This window comes from Amia ocellicauda, chromosome 10, assembly GCF_036373705.1.
Source record: "Amia ocellicauda isolate fAmiCal2 chromosome 10, fAmiCal2.hap1, whole genome shotgun sequence".
NCBI lineage: Eukaryota > Metazoa > Chordata > Actinopteri > Amiiformes > Amiidae > Amia > Amia ocellicauda.
Window position 1 is genome coordinate 17,014,429 of NC_089859.1, and position 18,365 is coordinate 17,032,793.

At 43.2% G+C, this 18,365-nt stretch overlaps 1 protein-coding gene across 1 annotated transcript; it reads left to right on the forward strand.

Moving 5' to 3' along the window:
• Nucleotides 1–2,823: 2,823 nt before the first annotated feature.
• On the forward strand, nt 2,824–15,241 carry gpr174 (G protein-coupled receptor 174). Its single transcript, XM_066715307.1, has 2 exons — nt 2,824–3,030; nt 11,698–15,241. Exon 2 carries the CDS (start codon nt 12,232–12,234, stop codon nt 13,213–13,215), a length of 984 nt encoding a protein of 327 aa, XP_066571404.1. The 5' UTR covers nt 2,824–3,030; nt 11,698–12,231; the 3' UTR covers nt 13,216–15,241.
• The last annotated feature ends 3,124 nt before the right edge of the window (nt 15,242–18,365 follow it).

An 18,365-nucleotide genomic window follows, 5' to 3' on the forward strand; every position in this document is an offset into this window, starting at 1 on the left:
ACAGGTCAGGACACTGATCAGTATATTATATCAGCCACACTTTTAAAAATCAAGACCAGTTTCCTCTATATCAGATTGTAAAATTTCAGACACATCAGACACAAAATAATATGTGGCATCAGGCAGTGTAACGGATGGACTGATAGTGGTGGCACTGCAGGGAAAATCCAAAGAAAAAGTGTAAGGTCAGGGCAGTGTGATGTTGCCTGCACAGACACATTTGAGAGTAGACAACTTGTCAAGTAACCCGGGAATTACAGATTAATCGTTCTGCTCTAAACAGTCAAAGAGGAAGTGTCAGTAAAATCTACAAGGCGATAAGTGAGAAAGTGAAAGCAGGTATTGCATATGTAGAGAGAGAGAGAGAGAGAGAGAGAGATACAGACAGACCTGCTTGCCCTTAATAAAAGTCAAAACCAAAAAGCAGGCAGAGATTTTATTATATAGGCTTAATTTTAGGAGTTTCAGAAAAAGTCCCCAAAAGTTCCCCTGCTGTGACTAGACAGACACTCCCACTATCCTTCTCTCCTTCCCCTTTTCTCTCTCTCTCCCACATAAGTGTGTTTCTGCTCACACACACACTCCCTGGATAACTCTCCTGTCGGCTACCTGACTGTGGTCAACCCAATGCCTCTTGGACACTCTTTTCCAAGGCCAGAGTCCAGAGACACAACAAAGCCTTCAGATGTCCGCAAGTGCTCCATCTTCTTACATATTTTTATAATACAGTGTATTTGTTTTGGGGTTGATCCTAGAATGTATAAAATATCAGTGTATAGGGAACTCAACGCACTCACTCACACAGTCTCATATAATAGCAGACAAATCAAACACAAGTCCCTTCATATAACAAACCATTGCACAAATTGTCTTCATACATCTTCTACTACCTTCCCTTATGGTTATTCATTCTATTTTCCATTCACAAAAAGTAAAAGTCTATGCACGGTGGTGTAGTTTTTGAATACTGGTTTAACTAAAGATTTGTGCAAGTCGTCTACATAAATCTAAAAATGTTTCTTCATGTTTTCCCCTTTTTCTTACAGATTTTATACCACATAAATGTCGAGGGAGGCTGTGGGTACACAGTGATGGGCAGGGAAGCAATCTCACAAAATGTCTCTTAATGAAACTGCTTTGTGTACATCAGCTGTGCTAATACTGGCTTATTCATATAAAAATAAGAAACATAATTTACATCTCCAAACACCTAGCAGTGTATTTACCACCTAAACGCTACCTGAAAACCACACGTCTACTTTTTTATCTTTTGAAGGCGGATACATCCTGGTCCCTTGTTTGCTGAGGCTGAACAGAAAGATCTGAGCAGAAGACAGCAAGGAGAAACGAAATGTGCCCGACACGTAATTTGTGCACCCCTCCTGTGCTACTTCATCTTTTATCTGTAATGTTTTATTGCTGGATTGCGCATATTATAAAGTTATTAGGGAAATACTCTGAAGAATGGTCAGTCCTCTATGCAAATCCTTTTATGTTTTTGGGAGGGAAGGAGAAGGGGGGTGAGCAGGACATCAACACATCATCAGTGTGTTCAGTGGCGGCACCAGAAATGTGTTGCTGGGGAGCAGCTGCATTTCATGGGGGTGGGGTGTGGGTCAAACGCTTGGCAAAACTTGCGACGGTGAGACCCAAAAGAATTGTAGGCCGCTTTTGTCTTTATGCACACTTAGGGGGTTTACAACTGACTATCAGCACAGTGTCGATGTCACACCACCGTCTGTTTATCAATTGATACAAGAATAACAAATCTTGTACACCATGACAGTTTTTGCAGATTTACTCCATGGGAGGAGGTGGTTCAAAGCAAGCGGCCAGTGCACTGATCTTCCTGGCTTCACACACACCTGCTTTACAGCACAGTGCCTGTTCCGGCTCGGCCAGTTTCTGTGGCCGCCACAGTAAACTCAGGGGGTCAGACTCCAGTGACACACGGCCTAGCCTGGCATGCAGCCGAATGGACAGGACAGAATCACATTAATCCGTTAAGTAATTCTATCCTGCAGAGATGTTATACTTCAAAAACAGCTGGACATGTCATGGGAAAATAGCAAAATGACTTCTTACTGAAAATCAATCAATAACATGAAATACAATTAAATAAACCATGTAATAATGTAATCATGACAAAAGTGTCTATTTCTAAATAAATAAATAAAAGTGACTACTTCTGTTTGAACAAAGAGGTGCCAAATTAAATCTAAAATCCATTTTAGAAAATTGTGAAAAATGAAACCCAAATTTTTGTGACACAAGAACACGTACTCTTTTGTTTCAGTTGTGCTCTATATAGTCAGAGTTTCTGTTTCCATTACTGATGAAAAAGCATCCCCTCTGGTTGGAAAATACTGCTTCTGTAGGTTTCTGCTATGTGGTGGAAGCAGGAGGTCACGGCCTTTAATAAACCAATATTATAATCTTATTAAATTAAGAAAATATTACATCAGCCAGCTTTTAATGACCAAATCCTGCCTGGCTAAAGAAAACAAATGTCTGATTAAGTCAGCGTTCTAAAGTGAAAAAAAAATAAGGAAATGTATTTTAAAAGTATAAAATTGAAGACAGAAAAAGAAAAACAGAACTAAAAAATACATTCAGCCCACAGCTCTACTTCACATTTACAAAATCAAGAGATGTTCCCCACCCACCCACGTCTACAGTAGAGAAAGGAAATGTACAATAAAGTAATAACTCTTGCGCGCATTTGTGTTTCTGTGTGCATTTCCCTGCTTGTGTGTGTATAATTGAGAGAGAGAGAGAGAGAGAGAGAGAGAGAGAGAGGGAGAGAGAGAGATCATTTGGCTGTGTAACCCAAAGCTTAACAGTATTGGCTGCTGGTAGGAACATGTGCACAGCCTGATGTCACATCTCTTCACATGCCTTCCCTGTTCAGAACCAGCGCTGACAGGCATAGGGGCTACACAACTTCAGCTGTGACGGCTGCGATACGGCACTCTCCACGCTCCTGCCTCCACACCGGTTGACAAGGGACCAGAGAAGACAGGGCACAAGGTAAGGGGGCTTCACAAGATGTTTTTTTGACCCTTAAGCCTGGCTCTTTCAGAGGCTCTGAGGGGGCTGGAGAAATAGTTTTCTGTGGCGTCACGCCTCTGGTGAGGTCTCCTGAGCTTCCTTCACAGAAAGAAAGAATACTAAGTATTCATTTTATTGTTATTATTCATTTAGTTTTTGTCTTAACTTGAGGAGTGTTAGATAGCCGTGTCTGATAGTGTGAGGTGTCCTGCACATGTAAGCAGCGTGCCAGGAGGGGCAGAGGGAGAGTAGTTTGGTCCCCTTTCCACCCCCCCCGGTGCACTAGCACTCAAACTGGGGGAGTCTTGACTCCCAGACGGGGCTGTGTACAGATAGAATGGATGGCGCTCATTTGAGCAAAAATGGGTCCCAGAGCGAGAGGGTATCAAGTGTTTCTGAGGGTTACAGCTCATGAAAAACAGACACTCGGTGGGCTAGCCTCCCTGGGCACTGCAGAGCCACGCTGAGCCACGACATGGAGTAGACCAGGGAAAGATGCCGGAGGGGGATCTGTTGGTTGATTATTTTGGCACAGGTTAAACAAGGTTTTACTTTGCTTTGATATCTGTTGGTAGGATATATTTTATGATAACTTACATAAGTTAAGATGCTAAAAATTGACATATGATATATGAACACCAGGCAAGTCACCCAGGCTCCTGAGGTGTTGAGTCACAGGAAAGTAAGAGTTTCCCTTAAAGTGTTTTTTTTGTGTGTGTATGTGTTAATTTCAAAAACGCTTCTGCCCATAAGTTGTGACATGCACATTGTTCGCAAAGCCATTGAAGCAGATCTAATCTGCTCTTCAATACAACAAAAATGATATAAAGAACAATTATACAGATTTTTTTTTTTAAACTGAAAACCAAGTTGAGCGTCACGTTGCCGAATCACGGGGTTTCCCAGTGAAAACCCATCTACTGAGTCAACAGGCAACAAAGAAACCAGCCACAAACAAAAAAAAGAGAAAATGTTTTATTTATTTTTAAAGTGACAGATTATCATTTTAAAATCTTGAGAACGGGGTCTGGAGTGTATGGAGGCCTCCCAAGTATGTTTCACAACATTTCGATAATTTCGTTTATACAGTTTGACCCATTTCTGTGGGGACGGGCTGGTCAGCACTGGGAATGTCACACAAACTAAACAATTGTGCTGCCCTTGCTTGGGGTCACAACCCCAGCACCACATGATCAGCCTACAATCTCTGCATCCCTTCATCTGCAAAGGTCACTTTTCCTTTTTAGGGAAGGACGGGGCAGGAGGCAAAAGAGTCCGCCCTCCATCTCTCGCCCTCTCTTCATCCCTCCTCCTTTCCCTTTCTCCAGCCAAAGATGTGCTAGACGCTAGGGCTGCTGTATAGCCTGCCCTTCTGCGTGAATATGAACACTAATCGCTGGTTACTGTCCAGTAACACTTAAATGACATTTCACCACGTACTAGGCCAAATTTAATCAATAATAATTTAAAAAAAAAAATCCATTAAGAACAAACAAGGAATGGATTTGTCAGCTGACCAGGTGAGAAATTTCCATTCACCCTGTAAGTGTACTGCTCCTCACTGCAAAGCCAACAGGAGGAAGAAGAAAGGTGGGGGGAAAAAACATGAAACAAAACAAAAGTCAAAACAGATATGGAAAGCACCACTGTGGGACCCAGTACACGTGAATGTCAGTGCTAACAGCCTAACCACAGGCTTGCTGCCTGCCCGCTCATTGTGAGACACCAGTGGAATGCCGACGCTCAGATTGCCTGGCAGCGGTGGATCTGCGTGGCATGATTCATGTTTGAGTTCCAGCTCGAGAGCAGTGCTCTCAAAAGTAACACACACCCCACGCCACCCCCAATAATATAAGTAGCCGAATTTTTTCTCGACACTGGCCTCAAGTAACTCCTCTGGTACTACATTTATATCACCCTTCTGCAATGGGCATCCGCCCCACCCACCACATGGCTCTGTGTTTGTGCCTGCTCTGTTTGGTCACCACTAGGAAGCTGCGCGCTTAAACACAGCAGGGTGCTGGGCAAAAGAGAGAGAGGCTGAGTGAGCCCCCACGGGAAGCACGACTCGTACCAACATTGTTACTGTCCAGATAACACCATTGGGAGGGCGGATTTGCATAACACATTTTGCATAGGGCTGTTTTGCTTTGGGAAGAGCTATGAAGAGAAGAGCAATGAGCTACAGGGAAAATTGCTGCATGGTTGAAGCCTGACAGGCAGAATAACAGACAGACAGACAGAGACAGATGGGCGGCTGGGTAAGCAGAGATGGACAGAGACAAAGACAGACAGAGAAGGCAACCGAGCAGGCATTGACCGACACAGACATACAGGCAAAACAGACAGAGACCGCCAGACAACCAGACAGACAGACGAGCAGCCAGACAGATTCGGGAGCAGCCACAATGAGGAGATGTACAGAAAAACAGCTTGCCACCACGTGCCTCCCTCCTCCCTGGCCTGCCCCTGGATGCACAGCTCCATGAGGGACCTGGGGACGACAGTCTCCTGCGGCCTGTTTACACTGCCCTGTCTAAACACATATCAGCAGCCAGAGGAAGAACAGCTGGGTCCTGGACCACTGCAGGCGAAGATAGAGAGAAGCAAGGAGGGAGGGAGGGAGAGAAGGGGATGACAAGAGGAATAAGGAGGGAGAAAGGTCAGCACAAACCCTGGGAGGACTAATTAAAACCTAATTTGTGTCATGCCAAAAGTTTTGTTGGAGATTACCCATGGTTCCTCAAAAACAAAATCCTATAAAACTAGTGTTTAGATGGAAGCAAATTATATATTTAAACTGAAAATAACTAATGTTTTTTGCACCAGATTTAAGGGAAAAAACATCTATATCCTTAAGTTGTGTTCATAGTATTAAACAGTTACTAACCTTGCGAGCACACAGTGTCAGTCAGAGCTCCACAGACGGGAGAGGCGGCAGAAGCAGGGGGAGCACACACAGAGCATGAGCTAGGTAACTTTAAACAGGCTTATTGGCTCCAATACAAAAACATTCACTGTGCATTTTTAGATCCCAGCCGATTTCCCACAAGCGCTCCTTTCTAGATGCACATCATCATCCCTTTGAGAAAAGACAGAGCTAGTCCACGCTGCCACAAAGCACTTTGAAATCCAGCCTTGTGCAGCGTGCCGGTCAGGCTTGGCACTGTGGAATACTCTGCAGACACACAGGCAGGAACGCAGTCAGTTTTGGTCCCACACTAACTGAGATGGTAACTAACTATCAAACTGACTGACTAGCAGCATAAAAGCATGGGAAAAATATCCTTAACTCAATTTAAGATTTATGTACTGGTGGCAGTTCCAGACTTTTATTATTATTATTATTATTATTATTATTATTATTATTATTATTATTATTATTATTATTTTGTTATTATTCTCATTGATGAAAGTGTAGGAATGTGCCAAAATAGCTTTTAAAGTCTAATCCAGCCCCGCTCCCAAAGGGATTGCACACCCTCAGCTTCCAGAGCAAAGCAAACGACAGAAAGTGCAGCGCAGTCTCATCCACGTACCTCAAAAACAAAGAGTGAGGAGGCCCACAGAGGACCACACACTGACACAGGGAGCGCACCGCCTAACACACCATCACAGACACACCCAGGGACACTAACACACACGGATGTGCACATGGACACGGACACAGGGACACACAGAGACACACGCATCCTGCCCAAGATGTTTTTATTATATGTGTGAATGCATAAGACTTATTAAAGCGTCTGAGAATGTCTCGAAGTTCAGATGGCCTCTTCAAAGGAATGTGTCAGGCAGGGCCTTCTATGATGCATAAATCACTGTCGGTCCAAAATGTTCTAGAAGCAGCGCAAGAAGCTTTCGTATAATAGCCAATAACTTTTAATTTAGTGCGGTGTTGAGCCTTGTGTCTTCCCATGCCGGCTTGCTTAAAAACTGGGAACACATTGGAATGGAAAGTAATTTAAAGCCCAGATAAGCTGGATGGGACTCAAGCCGATTTCCTCTAGAATTTAGGGAAAAGTACAGACTGTTTTTAGCAGGGAGCATTTTCATTATTCCACTAATAAATGCTGTAATTACCACAAAAGCACTCTGTTATATCATGAAGCACTTCTCTACTTCTTTCCTAACAATCAACATACAGGTACCTCAGGGACACCTGAAACACTGAAACACACAATACTCCAAAACACAGTGTAACCTGTGCACCTCCTATGACATGAATATCTGTCTTATTCAAGTCCTACGCAGGCCTTGCTTGATACACCAGGCGCTTGGCATTTTGTCACTGCTCAGTATTATCACTCTGTTTTCTTTTTAATATGTCAGGGCACATGCCAACAAAGAGAGATCTGTCAGGCATAATGGGAGGTGTAAACTGAGTCTATCAAAACGTGGGGCCGCCCAGATAACACCCCCGGGGCATTGAGCAACAGGGAATTAAATTTCCCTGAAATCTGTGTCCTCTAGATAAGAATAAGAATAAGTTGTGCATCTCTTGCGCACAGGAGGCTGTTGAATGGAGGAGCAGTCTGCAGAGCTGAGAAAGATATAATAATAATCGAAATCTGCAAGCTGATACTGATAGTATTTGAAAACCAGAAGAAAAACAATGACAATTTTTGCCCTGGGTAAGAGATAATTTCAAAATCTAACCGCAAAACATAACATTGTATTACATCATACAAAAAACAAAAACAAAAACATTTACATTTGTGTATGACTCTGGAGAAAGCATGCAAATGTTGCTGTGTCAGTCTGTAGATAAATAAATGTCAGGTTCTCTAGTCAGGGAGTGGATAAAGCCCTGTTTTGTATTTGTAACTGAAATATTTTAGTGTGAAACAAAAACAGGGTGTCCGTGCAACAGTCCTCTCAGAGTAGATGTCTGCTGAAGACTGCGTGCTCTGCCGGCTAAAGTCACAGTCATGCTTTTATTCACAGATTGCAAGAGGAGAACAAATATAACATAACCCTGGGCATTTTGACAGAACCCGAGAGAGAGTGCACTGGCAGACTAATAAGGTGTTTCAAATAAGTAGCCTACTGGAGGGAAAAAAACAACTGGGCAGTAATATCACTTCTTCAGACAAACACAAAAGGGAACCATTTAAAATTTTAACCTCACACCAATGTAAAATATTAAATACAACTTTTGCTTGGAAAACAGTCATAGCAGGCTGAACCACTGCAGTACAGCAGCATCTGGAATCTTCTCTCTACAGAGAACAATCAGACATGTATCAGATGATCCCAGCTACTAATTGCAGCAGAAGATTGTAAAAAATAAAGAAAAAGAGAGAGAGAACAGAGGGAGGATTTAACTTGCTAGGTAGAAGTCACAGCACTACGAGACTAGTAAGAGCTTCTCAGAACAGGAAGCATCACCTTCATTGTGCACACTAAATTGTATTTACTATTGAATTGTTTTGCACCTGCCGCTCTATATAAGAACAAGATGAAAAAATCGAAAAACACATCTTAAGAAACAAAAAAGGATATTATACAATTTCCTGTGTTCATTCACAGTGCACTGTGAACGCCAGCAGTACTGATGTTCTCAAAGTGTGACTGCCGAGACACATTCGAGCCAGACTGTAACTCAGTAGGGACGACTGACCTCAGCGCTCAGCAGTACAAGTGTCACAATTCCTGTGGAATGTTTTTCTATGGTCACACTTTGCAATAGTTGAGATAAAAATCAGTAACACCTGCTTACCTCACACACTCCCTCCCAGTTCTGATGGTGCCCATCTGTACAACAGTTTAAGTTAAGGTTCAGGTTGGTGGGGGATTAGGGTGAGAGTCTCGGCACTACACATCATCAACACCAGAGCTCAGGAGTAGTACCCAAGACATCTGGGTGTTTTTCCTGTTGTACTTGTACAAAACATTTAATTATGTAGCAAGTTAATAGCTGGTTTCTGTTTAATTAAGAGCAAAGTCCACGGTTCAGCTTTAAACCACAAAAGTAACATAACCAGTCAAATACGCTCATTTTGGCTGCGGGAGCCCTAGAGAACTGGAAGGCTGTGGCAGGCCGCACTGCAGGAAAGTGACAGCAGTCTCTGGTAAATGCTAGCCTCTACCAGGAAATGATGAAGAGGTACTGTGCTTTTTTGTGCTAGTGAAGGATTAATAAATAACACGCTTGCTACCAGAAGCACACTGTCTAAAAAAGGAGACAGGACAAGTACATGAATAGGCAGTTCAGTGCAGTGCAGCATATTGCAGAGGGTCAGCGCACAAAACAAATTGTCCAGTTTGATGCCAAAAAACACATTTTAATTTACATCTTTATCTGGCTGCAAATAGAGGGTATTCAAGTCCCCTGGTCTGCACCCTTGAATTTCTGAAGGTCATAGTTCCCTAATTGAAGTGTTAATTGACTGAATCTGCAGTTTATGGAATATAATCATATCCATAATCATAATAATCCATAATCAGCAGTTTATGGAAATGTATTTTTTCAGTTGACAGTCAATAAAAAGGCCTGCAGAATGATTTATTTGTAGTGCTCAGATGTAAAAATGTAAAAAATAGTTCACTGAGCTCTCTAAGCTCCTATTCGGACAGAAAACCAGCAGACACAGTTGCTCTGCAAGCTGACTACCCCGCCATATGATGTCCCAACACTTTAATGGGTTTTGACCAGGTGCCCTTTAATCAATGTTAAATAAGCCATGGAAACTGAAGCTCAGGATTCCCTTGCCTATGTTTAATGTGTTGTGTAATATACATCAGAAAGTGTGATGGACAAAACCAAATGAACTGTAAACAAAACCCCAAACAAGAGGGAACAAGGGAACAAAAAAAGGCCATTAAAAGGAGCAGAAAAACACAACAGGGTAATATTACAATGATAAGGAAAAAAACACTCTCTACTGGATATGTAGACAGTGACATTAAATGAGAGCAGCATTGCACAACGGTGGTGGTTTTCACCAGTGTCGCCAGACGTGTGGAAACCGTTACTCACCTGCGGAAAGAGCGTGGGGGAGTGTGCTCAAACAGTCAGTACAAAAGTTATGTGTTTCATGCAGACAGTAGTTCATGTGCATGGGTGGCTGAGTTCAGAAACAGGCAGAGAGTAAAACTGAGAGAGAGAGAGAGAGACAGAGAGATAGTTTTTGTATTTGAAATAAGAAGAAAATGCTCAGGATGAAGTGCAGTTGAAGAGACGAACATTGTGTATTCTATGTTGAGCTATGCACCTGTGCAGCTAGAACAGACACATTTCCTCTGACAGGCCAGAGCCCCGACAAAACCTCGCTTCTGCAGCCGAAGAAGAGTGTCTACTGAGAGACACTTCAGTGGAGACAGCGACAGAGGGCTGAAGCTTGTTCACACTAGAGTAGGGAATTTCCAGAGCACAGTATTGAGACCCAGTTACTTTACCAAGAAAGTAAATCACACTATAGTATTGTAGTGGTATCTTACGGAAATCTGCTAAACCAGCATCACATTTCACAGCATTGAATCCAAATTTGAATATTGCAAAGAGGAAAACATGAAGCATATGTTCCAAAACCTTGTTAAAAAAAACAAAAACAAAGAGAAACAAACACTTCCTCATAGTTTTCACGTGTGCCAAACAAGAAACGATGCCATGCTTGCACAACTGTGTACAACAGACACTTACATAAAACATTATAATGCTTTTATATATGCAATTTATAATCTGCAGTGCAATGCAGCACTGAAGAAGGTCAAAATGTAGCTTGAAGAATTTTGCACTTTGCTGCCTATTTGATTTCTTGTGTGCGGAGAGTCAATCTGTGGATGCACAGCAGACCAATGCATGAGATGCCAGGCTCCTCTTTCAAAAGTTCATAATTTTCATCCCCTCTTCACTAAGCATACAAGAAACATCAATAATTCAGGAGTATTTCTCATAATGACAATAAACCACGAATGAAGGGAACTTATTAATAATTTGTAAGATAATTACTCTCTGGAGCAAACCGCGCACTCACAGTAACACAATTTCTTTTACCTCTTCTTCTACGTGTTTCTGTATTTCTTGTACCATTCATGCATAACTTCAGGGTTTTTTGATATCATTTTGACCAATGGTGTTATCAAAGTTAACTAGGCTGCCAAAACAAGAAGTCATATGGCACAGTGTTCAATGTTTTACTTTTTGTGTGTGCGTGTAGTGCCTGACAAATTATGCAAAAAAACGAACTAACTAAAACTAACACTTTTTAAAACACTTTAAAAATGTGACATGATGAAGCCTAGAATAAACACGCACCATTTTGCTGTTTGAATGGATCAAATTAGGCCTATACAAGTTAACATGTGACCTGATGCTTTAGAGAGAGAAATCGCTGAAGAAATTAATAATACAAAATATTATTTTACTTTTATCATGGTTCCCAGCTCACTGTCAGTTGATTTAACCCACACAGTTTAAAATAGACTGTGAAATTAATACACATGAAGCACTTTATAAAATATACCACTGCTACACCTTTTGAAACCTCAAGTCAGACCAGTCACTGGGCCCTGTGGAGTCACGGTGCAGCACCATTAACACAAACATGCTGCCTACTCGAACTGCAACACCATTAGTAATATGATCAGCTTGTCATGGCTTTAACCATTTGTCTTTTCTGTTCTTTCTTTTTTCTACTCCAGGAATCTGCACACAAGGGCAATAGTAAGAGTACAACTCCCTTCTACCTGCTTCACAGCTGTGAGAGAGAGAGAGAGAGAGGAGGAAGAAGAGCTGATGTCTTGTGCACACACAGGCTCAGTGAAAAATGCAAAGCAGTCAATAAACACACACCATGAGCCGAAACCTTGAGCACAAGCAGCTCCGAGAATGGCTGGAATTCAGGCAGCCGCTCTGAAAGGCCTTCCAGGCTCGTGCCTGCACAGGTACCTCAAGCAGAAAGGGGACAACAATATTTTTTGCTGGAGTGTCCCATCCCGGGCAGGAACCAAGACCAGACTTGAGCTCCAGGATCTTGTACACTCTGTGCTGACGGTGTGATACAGTTTCTGAGTGGCATCTGTCCCTTTGCTGGACCAGGAAAAGAACAAGTCAAACCAGTTAAGCCACCCAAAACCAAACAGGTCACCAGTTGGACACGTACGGAACATTTTCCAAACTTTCTGTTTTTGGGAGGAGAGGCGAGGAGGAGGGGGGTGGGGGTGGGCAGGCAGAAAATGAATGACACCATACATTGCAACACGACAGACCTGCAAAAATACCTGCACTTCATCTACGCCGTCACCTACACAGTGATCCTGGTGCCTGGGCTGATCGGCAACGTGCTGGCCTTGTGGGTGTTCTATGCTTACGTGAAAGAGACCAAGAAGGCGGTCATCTTCATGATCAACCTGGCCATCGCGGACCTGGCCCAGGTGCTGTCCCTGCCACTGCGCATCTACTACTACCTGAACCATTCCTGGCCGTTTGGGGAGTTCCTCTGCATGTTCTGCTTCTACCTGAAGTATGTCAACATGTATGCCAGCATCTTCTTCCTGGCCTGCATCAGTGTGCGCCGCTGCATGTTCATCATCTACCCGCTGCGCTTCAGTGCCACCAAGAGGCGCTTTGACCTGTACCTGAGTGTGGGTGGCTGGTTCATCGTGTGCGTGTCCTGCCTACCCTTCCCCCTGCTGCGTCAGCGTGACAGCAACACCTTACCCATGAACACATGTTTCTCGGAGCTGCCACTAGTGCCCTTGAGCCCGGCGGCTGGCATCACCATGATGTCACTGGCGGAGCTGATGGGCTTCTTGGTGCCGCTGGCATTGGTGCTCACCTGCTCCTGGAAGACAGCTGCCTGCCTGCGCGAGAAGAACTGCGTGCTGCAGGACAGTGGTGAGAAGCACAAGGCCTTCAAGATGGTGCTCAGCTGCGCCCTAGTCTTCCTCATCTGCTTCGCCCCATACCACATCACCTTCCCCTTTGACTTTCTGGCCAAGTCCAACAAAGTGGGCAACTGCACCTTCCACAGAGCCATCCTGAAGGGCCACCCTATCACCCTGTGTCTGGCCAGCCTCAACTGCTGCCTGGACCCCATCATGTACTACTTCACCACGGACGAGTTTAAGAGGAGACTCTCCAGGCAGGATATTCCTGAGAGCTTCCAGCTCCACAGGAAGTTCTCCTGCACCAATGGAGAGGAGGAGAAGCCCCTCTGATATGGGCCGAGGGGGGGTGCCGCACTGGCAGCTAGGGCAGTGTGTGGTAGTAAAAAGATCAATCAGCTGTGCCTGTTTGTGTGAAGACATTAACATATGCTGCATGCACCATACCATACACCATACACACAGATATAGTTCAGTTCAGACAGATTCCCAGAGGGCTTTAAATCTAAAAATAAATGATTTTTAATGCTGTAGCTAGATCAACCATTAATCTGAGTACAGGATTTTCTTGAATGTGTAACTTTGCGCAATAATCCAAAGCGGAACAGGTCAATATTTTGTCACAGCAGGTTACTGAAAGTTGATGTATAGGAGAGGAGGGGGAAACAACCCCCAAAAAACTGATAAAAAAACTTAATGTTTTAAAAAAAGCCACAATGGTTCACACTGCCCAGACGTCCTTGAGGAATTGAAAAGAGCTGTGGTGCAGGAGACTGACCATCATCACACATTACAGTTCACATCTTGCAGCAGCTGACTAGAAACCGGAAAACATGCAGACACTCACTAGCTATTTCTCACAGTGGGAGTGAAGATGGACAGATTGGATGAATCGCACACAAAACTTGAAAAAAAAAAAAGAAAAACTTGTCAAGCCTGGTAAATGTGACATTTAAAACTCATATACATAGATTCAAACTAATCTCAAACTACTGCTAATAATTAATGTTTTTTTTTTATTAAAAGAGCAAAAACCCAACAAACAAGGCAAGTACAATCACCAATGAAGTGTAGTCTCAACTTAAGACCACTAATCCTGTTGACTTTTCCACAAGCACACAGTTAACACTACACTTCAAAAACACCTGCGGTCAGAGAGAAAGCCCCAGACAGACCATCATCACAGGTCACAGAACCAGTGAGCATGCTCAGTCTCAAACTACAGGCTCTTTCCACCAGGCGTGACCTTGCTGTGTGATGCACAGTGCTTCAGGGCAGTTGTGGTATAGAAGTCCTCCTTGGCTTATTTCTCAACCATAGGGATGTGCAGTCCACATTGTTACCATAAGATATTCTTGTGATTACATGCATATTTGTTAAACCCACAAATGCAAACAAAGCACAGCTATTGGGGATTATTTCTATTGTATCAATAGGCATGACAATAGAAGATGGGTCCTATCTGTATTTTAAGGGAAAAAATACGAGCAGTGAATTACAGTATTTAATACAAATGTGAAAAAAAGAAACTTACTAGGATAACTGCAGGACACTGTACAGTGTGTTAATTAGTTGGGAGTGGGCAGTGGCGTGGCATTATCTTTGATATCTTTGAATTTGTCTTGTTGAAAACGTTATTTTGTTCCTGTGCTGTTTCAAGACACTTGCCTTCCCTTTCATTGCTGCCAACCTGACCTTCTCCACACTCAAACTCACTTCCAATGTGCAATTCTGACTTGACGTGTACAAGAGTATTATTGCTTGCACCAGGAGCGTGTCGCAAGCATTGCATCCTGAGACATGTTTAATTACCACTGAAGCATGATGTAACGGCTCAGACAATTATGCAATTTATGTAGCTATAATTCCCTGCACCCTGTTGTAAAGCTCCGGGGAGTATAACATGATGTGTTTCTCGTACATGCCAGGCACGGGGATAGAAAAGGACCGCAGTGTCTAACAAAGCGATTGGCTATAAAAACAGCTGTGAATGCAAGCGACAGACTTCCATCCTCTTCGCATGCCACCTCAGCATCTAAAAAACGGAGCTCAGCCTCATGAAAAGCAATAATTGTGCCAAGAGCATGATGGTTAAAACAGCCTTCTGTTGTTTGTAAACTATCTGATGGGGGGCACTTGCAGTGTAATATCATATGCCATAATTTTCTTTTAACAAGGTATTAATGGGTTGCAGTGGTGCATGGGCATTTGAAGAAGGTTCCCTGATGTGAGAAGTTTTTTGTTTAATGATAATTTATCTGTTAAATAACTGGGAGTCACTCTTTACACCTCCTAGTCTGTCATGTATTATAATTAAAAATCTATTTTTTCAAAATACACTTAAAATGAGCTAAACTCACACTGGAGTGCTTATTATATTTGTGTTTGGTGTACTGTCCTGTGTGCATCCATGAGCATCACACATCATGAGTTGCACTGGAGAGTTACACAGGACTACAGAAGCCCAGGGGGCCCAACATGGTAGGTTTAGGACGTGCAATACATCACAATGAACCAATGAATACACACACACACATATACACCGATCAGCCATAACATTATGACCACCTGCCTAATATTGTGTAGGTCCCCCTTTTGCCGCCAAAACAGCCCTGACCCGTCGAGGCATGGACTCCAGTAGACCTCTGAAGGTGTGCTGTGGTATCTGGCACCAAGACGTCAGCAGCAGATCCTTTAAGTCCTGTAAGTTGCGAGGTGGGGCTCCATGGATCGGACTTGTTTGTCCTGCACATCCCACAGATGCTCGATTGGATTGAGATCTGGGGAATTTGGAGGCCAAGTCAACACCCTGAACTCGTGATTCATCAGACCAGGCCACCTTCTTCCATTGCTCCGTGGTCCAGTTCTGATGCTCAAGTGCCCATTGTAGGCGCTTTCGGCAGTGGACGGGTCAGCATGGGCACCCTGACTGGTCTGCGACTGCGCAGCCCCATACGCAACAAACTGCGATGCACTGTGTGTTCTGACACCTTTCTATCAGAACCAGCATTCACTTTTTCAGCAATTTGAGCTACAGTTGCTCGTCTGTTGGATCGGACCACACGGGCCAGCTTCGCTCCAATGAGCCTTGGCCGCCCATGACCCTGTCGCCGGTTCACCGCTTTTCCTTCCTTGGACCACTTTGGATAGGTACTGACCACTGCAGACCGGGAACACCCCACAAGAGCTGCAGTTTTGGAGATGCTCTGACCCAGTTGTCTAGCCATCACAATTTGGCCCTTGTCAAAGTCACTCAGATCCTTACACTTGCCCATTTTTCCTGCTTCTAACACATCAACTTTGAGGACAAAATGTTCACTTGCTGCCTAATATATTCCACCCACTGACAGGTGCCATGATAACGAGATTATCAGTGTTATTCACTTCATCTGTCACTGGTCATAATGTTATGGCTGTTATCACACACAAGCACACACAGTTTTGCTGGTCATTATAATCATTATAAGAGACCCCTAAACAACAGAACAAATAACACTATAAATAGTAATTCATAATTAAAGTATGTCCTATGATTATTGTTTTAAAGAATATGTCCTCTCTTAACTGATAAGTAACACAAGCATGGACACCACATCCCCTTGGCATGATGGCAAGTTTCCTTTCTATAGATATTGACCTTTAAAGGCAAGTTTATTTCCGAGCCTGTGCCGAGTGTGGATGACCACTGTTTTTGCAGTAGAATAATCCCACGGGAAAACAGAGTGGGCAGTTTCCATATCTGGTATCAGCTAAGAAATTGGACCAAGCTCCCCAGGTCTGGCTACACTGTGAGAGATCATCGGCCCCATCGGACTTCAGAGGTGCCAATACTATACTCTCAGCTGGTGTGTGACTGCAACAAAGAAAGAACAGATGAGAGCACGATATCTTCAATTCCGATTCAGATAGGGCATATTGATGTACGCATTTATGAAGCTGTAGGCAGTCATTGCAACCTATCAAATTTCTGATCTTCACAAATTGCACTGGTTAATGAGAGGCGAGCTTGAATTTTTGTGATTACATGCACACCAGCCTGTGCTTAAACTGGGTGACAACGTGAAAATAATATTCATCATCAAAAGCAGTAAAAGGTATTGTCTGGAATATTCAATAGAATTCACTAATAAATATATGCATATTAAAATAATCACTCCCAGGGGAAAGAAATAAAATATACAGATTACACATCTGCAGAGCACAACACAGCTGCAACTAATTATTTATTTATATTATTGTTTTTATTTTTGTACAGTACAAACCCCCATCTTAACTGCTTTTGGTTTCACAGTGATCTCTTTTTCCTGTGGTTTCTTACCACTAGTTGCTGAAACATGTCTGAAGAGACAGTTTTGTTTTCATTGCCACCAGCAGGACACCCATAACAGGCTCTCGCAGACTAGGCTGATGGCATCTAGAATAGCCGAAAATCACAACTGCACCCCTCACCCCTGACCAGACTTGGGTTTGCATGCATTTTCAGAAGGGGGGACCTTCTTAAAGAAAGGCCTTGTACCAATTAAAGTGAATCCAAGCCCACCTGTTGCTAACCTTCACAACATAATGAATGGTTAGTTTGGTTATAAGTATGTGGGTTGAAAAGGACTATGAGGAGGTGAGTTGATTGGTTGCTAATAAGTTTCACCTCCTGAATGAATAGAAGATGCATAGAGGGGGGGTGATGCAGAGTGAAAAAAAACCTGTTAAAGTCACTAACCCATTTGCTCACTTGTGCACACTGCGATGGTGTGAGCCCTTTCCTGCTCAGCCCACAAACCATTTAATTAGACAAAAGCAGCCAAAATCTGCTTCTACATGATTCAGTTAATCTGAAAAATAAAATAAAGAAAACGATGTAAGCATAAGTCTATGCTCGACTACCGTATGGCTGCATGTTGCATTGAGCGCATTATTCAGGAGGTGCTCAACACCTATATCGCTCCTTTAGGGCGTCACAAAACACTGCACAAACCCCACATGACCCCCCCCTCGCAGCCTTTCTATCCCAGGACCATCTGCGGAGACCATCTTCAAGACTATTTCTACAAAATGATATCAACATTAGTACAGCAATAGCCAGTGGAAGAAGCGAGAGAGAAGTGATGCAGGCTGGGGGGTGGGAAGAGTACAGAATGTTAGGAACTGTGGCGGCTGTTCTCATACAGTGTGGGTTTCTGATTGCTGAAAGCATATACATGGCTGTAGTTAATGTCTTAAGCAGAACAGAAACAAGCCTTCTGGGCTTTGTGTGGACAAAAGTGCAGAGAGACACAGAATCGGAACGCAGCACAGAAGCCTTCAGCACTGACAGTTCTGAATAAAACCGCTTTCCTTACAGATATGTTGAGAGAGGGCGGTAAAAAAACATGCAAAAAAAACACTGTGCTACTATTTGCAGGCAAGACGAAGGCTTCCTGGAATCAGAAGAAAGAGGGGCCACTGCCAGGCAAACAACCGTCGACTTTCAGTTAACATCTCTCACC

Excerpts from the sequence above, each read along its gene's own strand:
- gpr174 (XM_066715307.1), top strand. The coding sequence starts at position 12,232 with ATGAATGACACCATACATTGCAACACGACAGACCTGCAAAAATACCTG.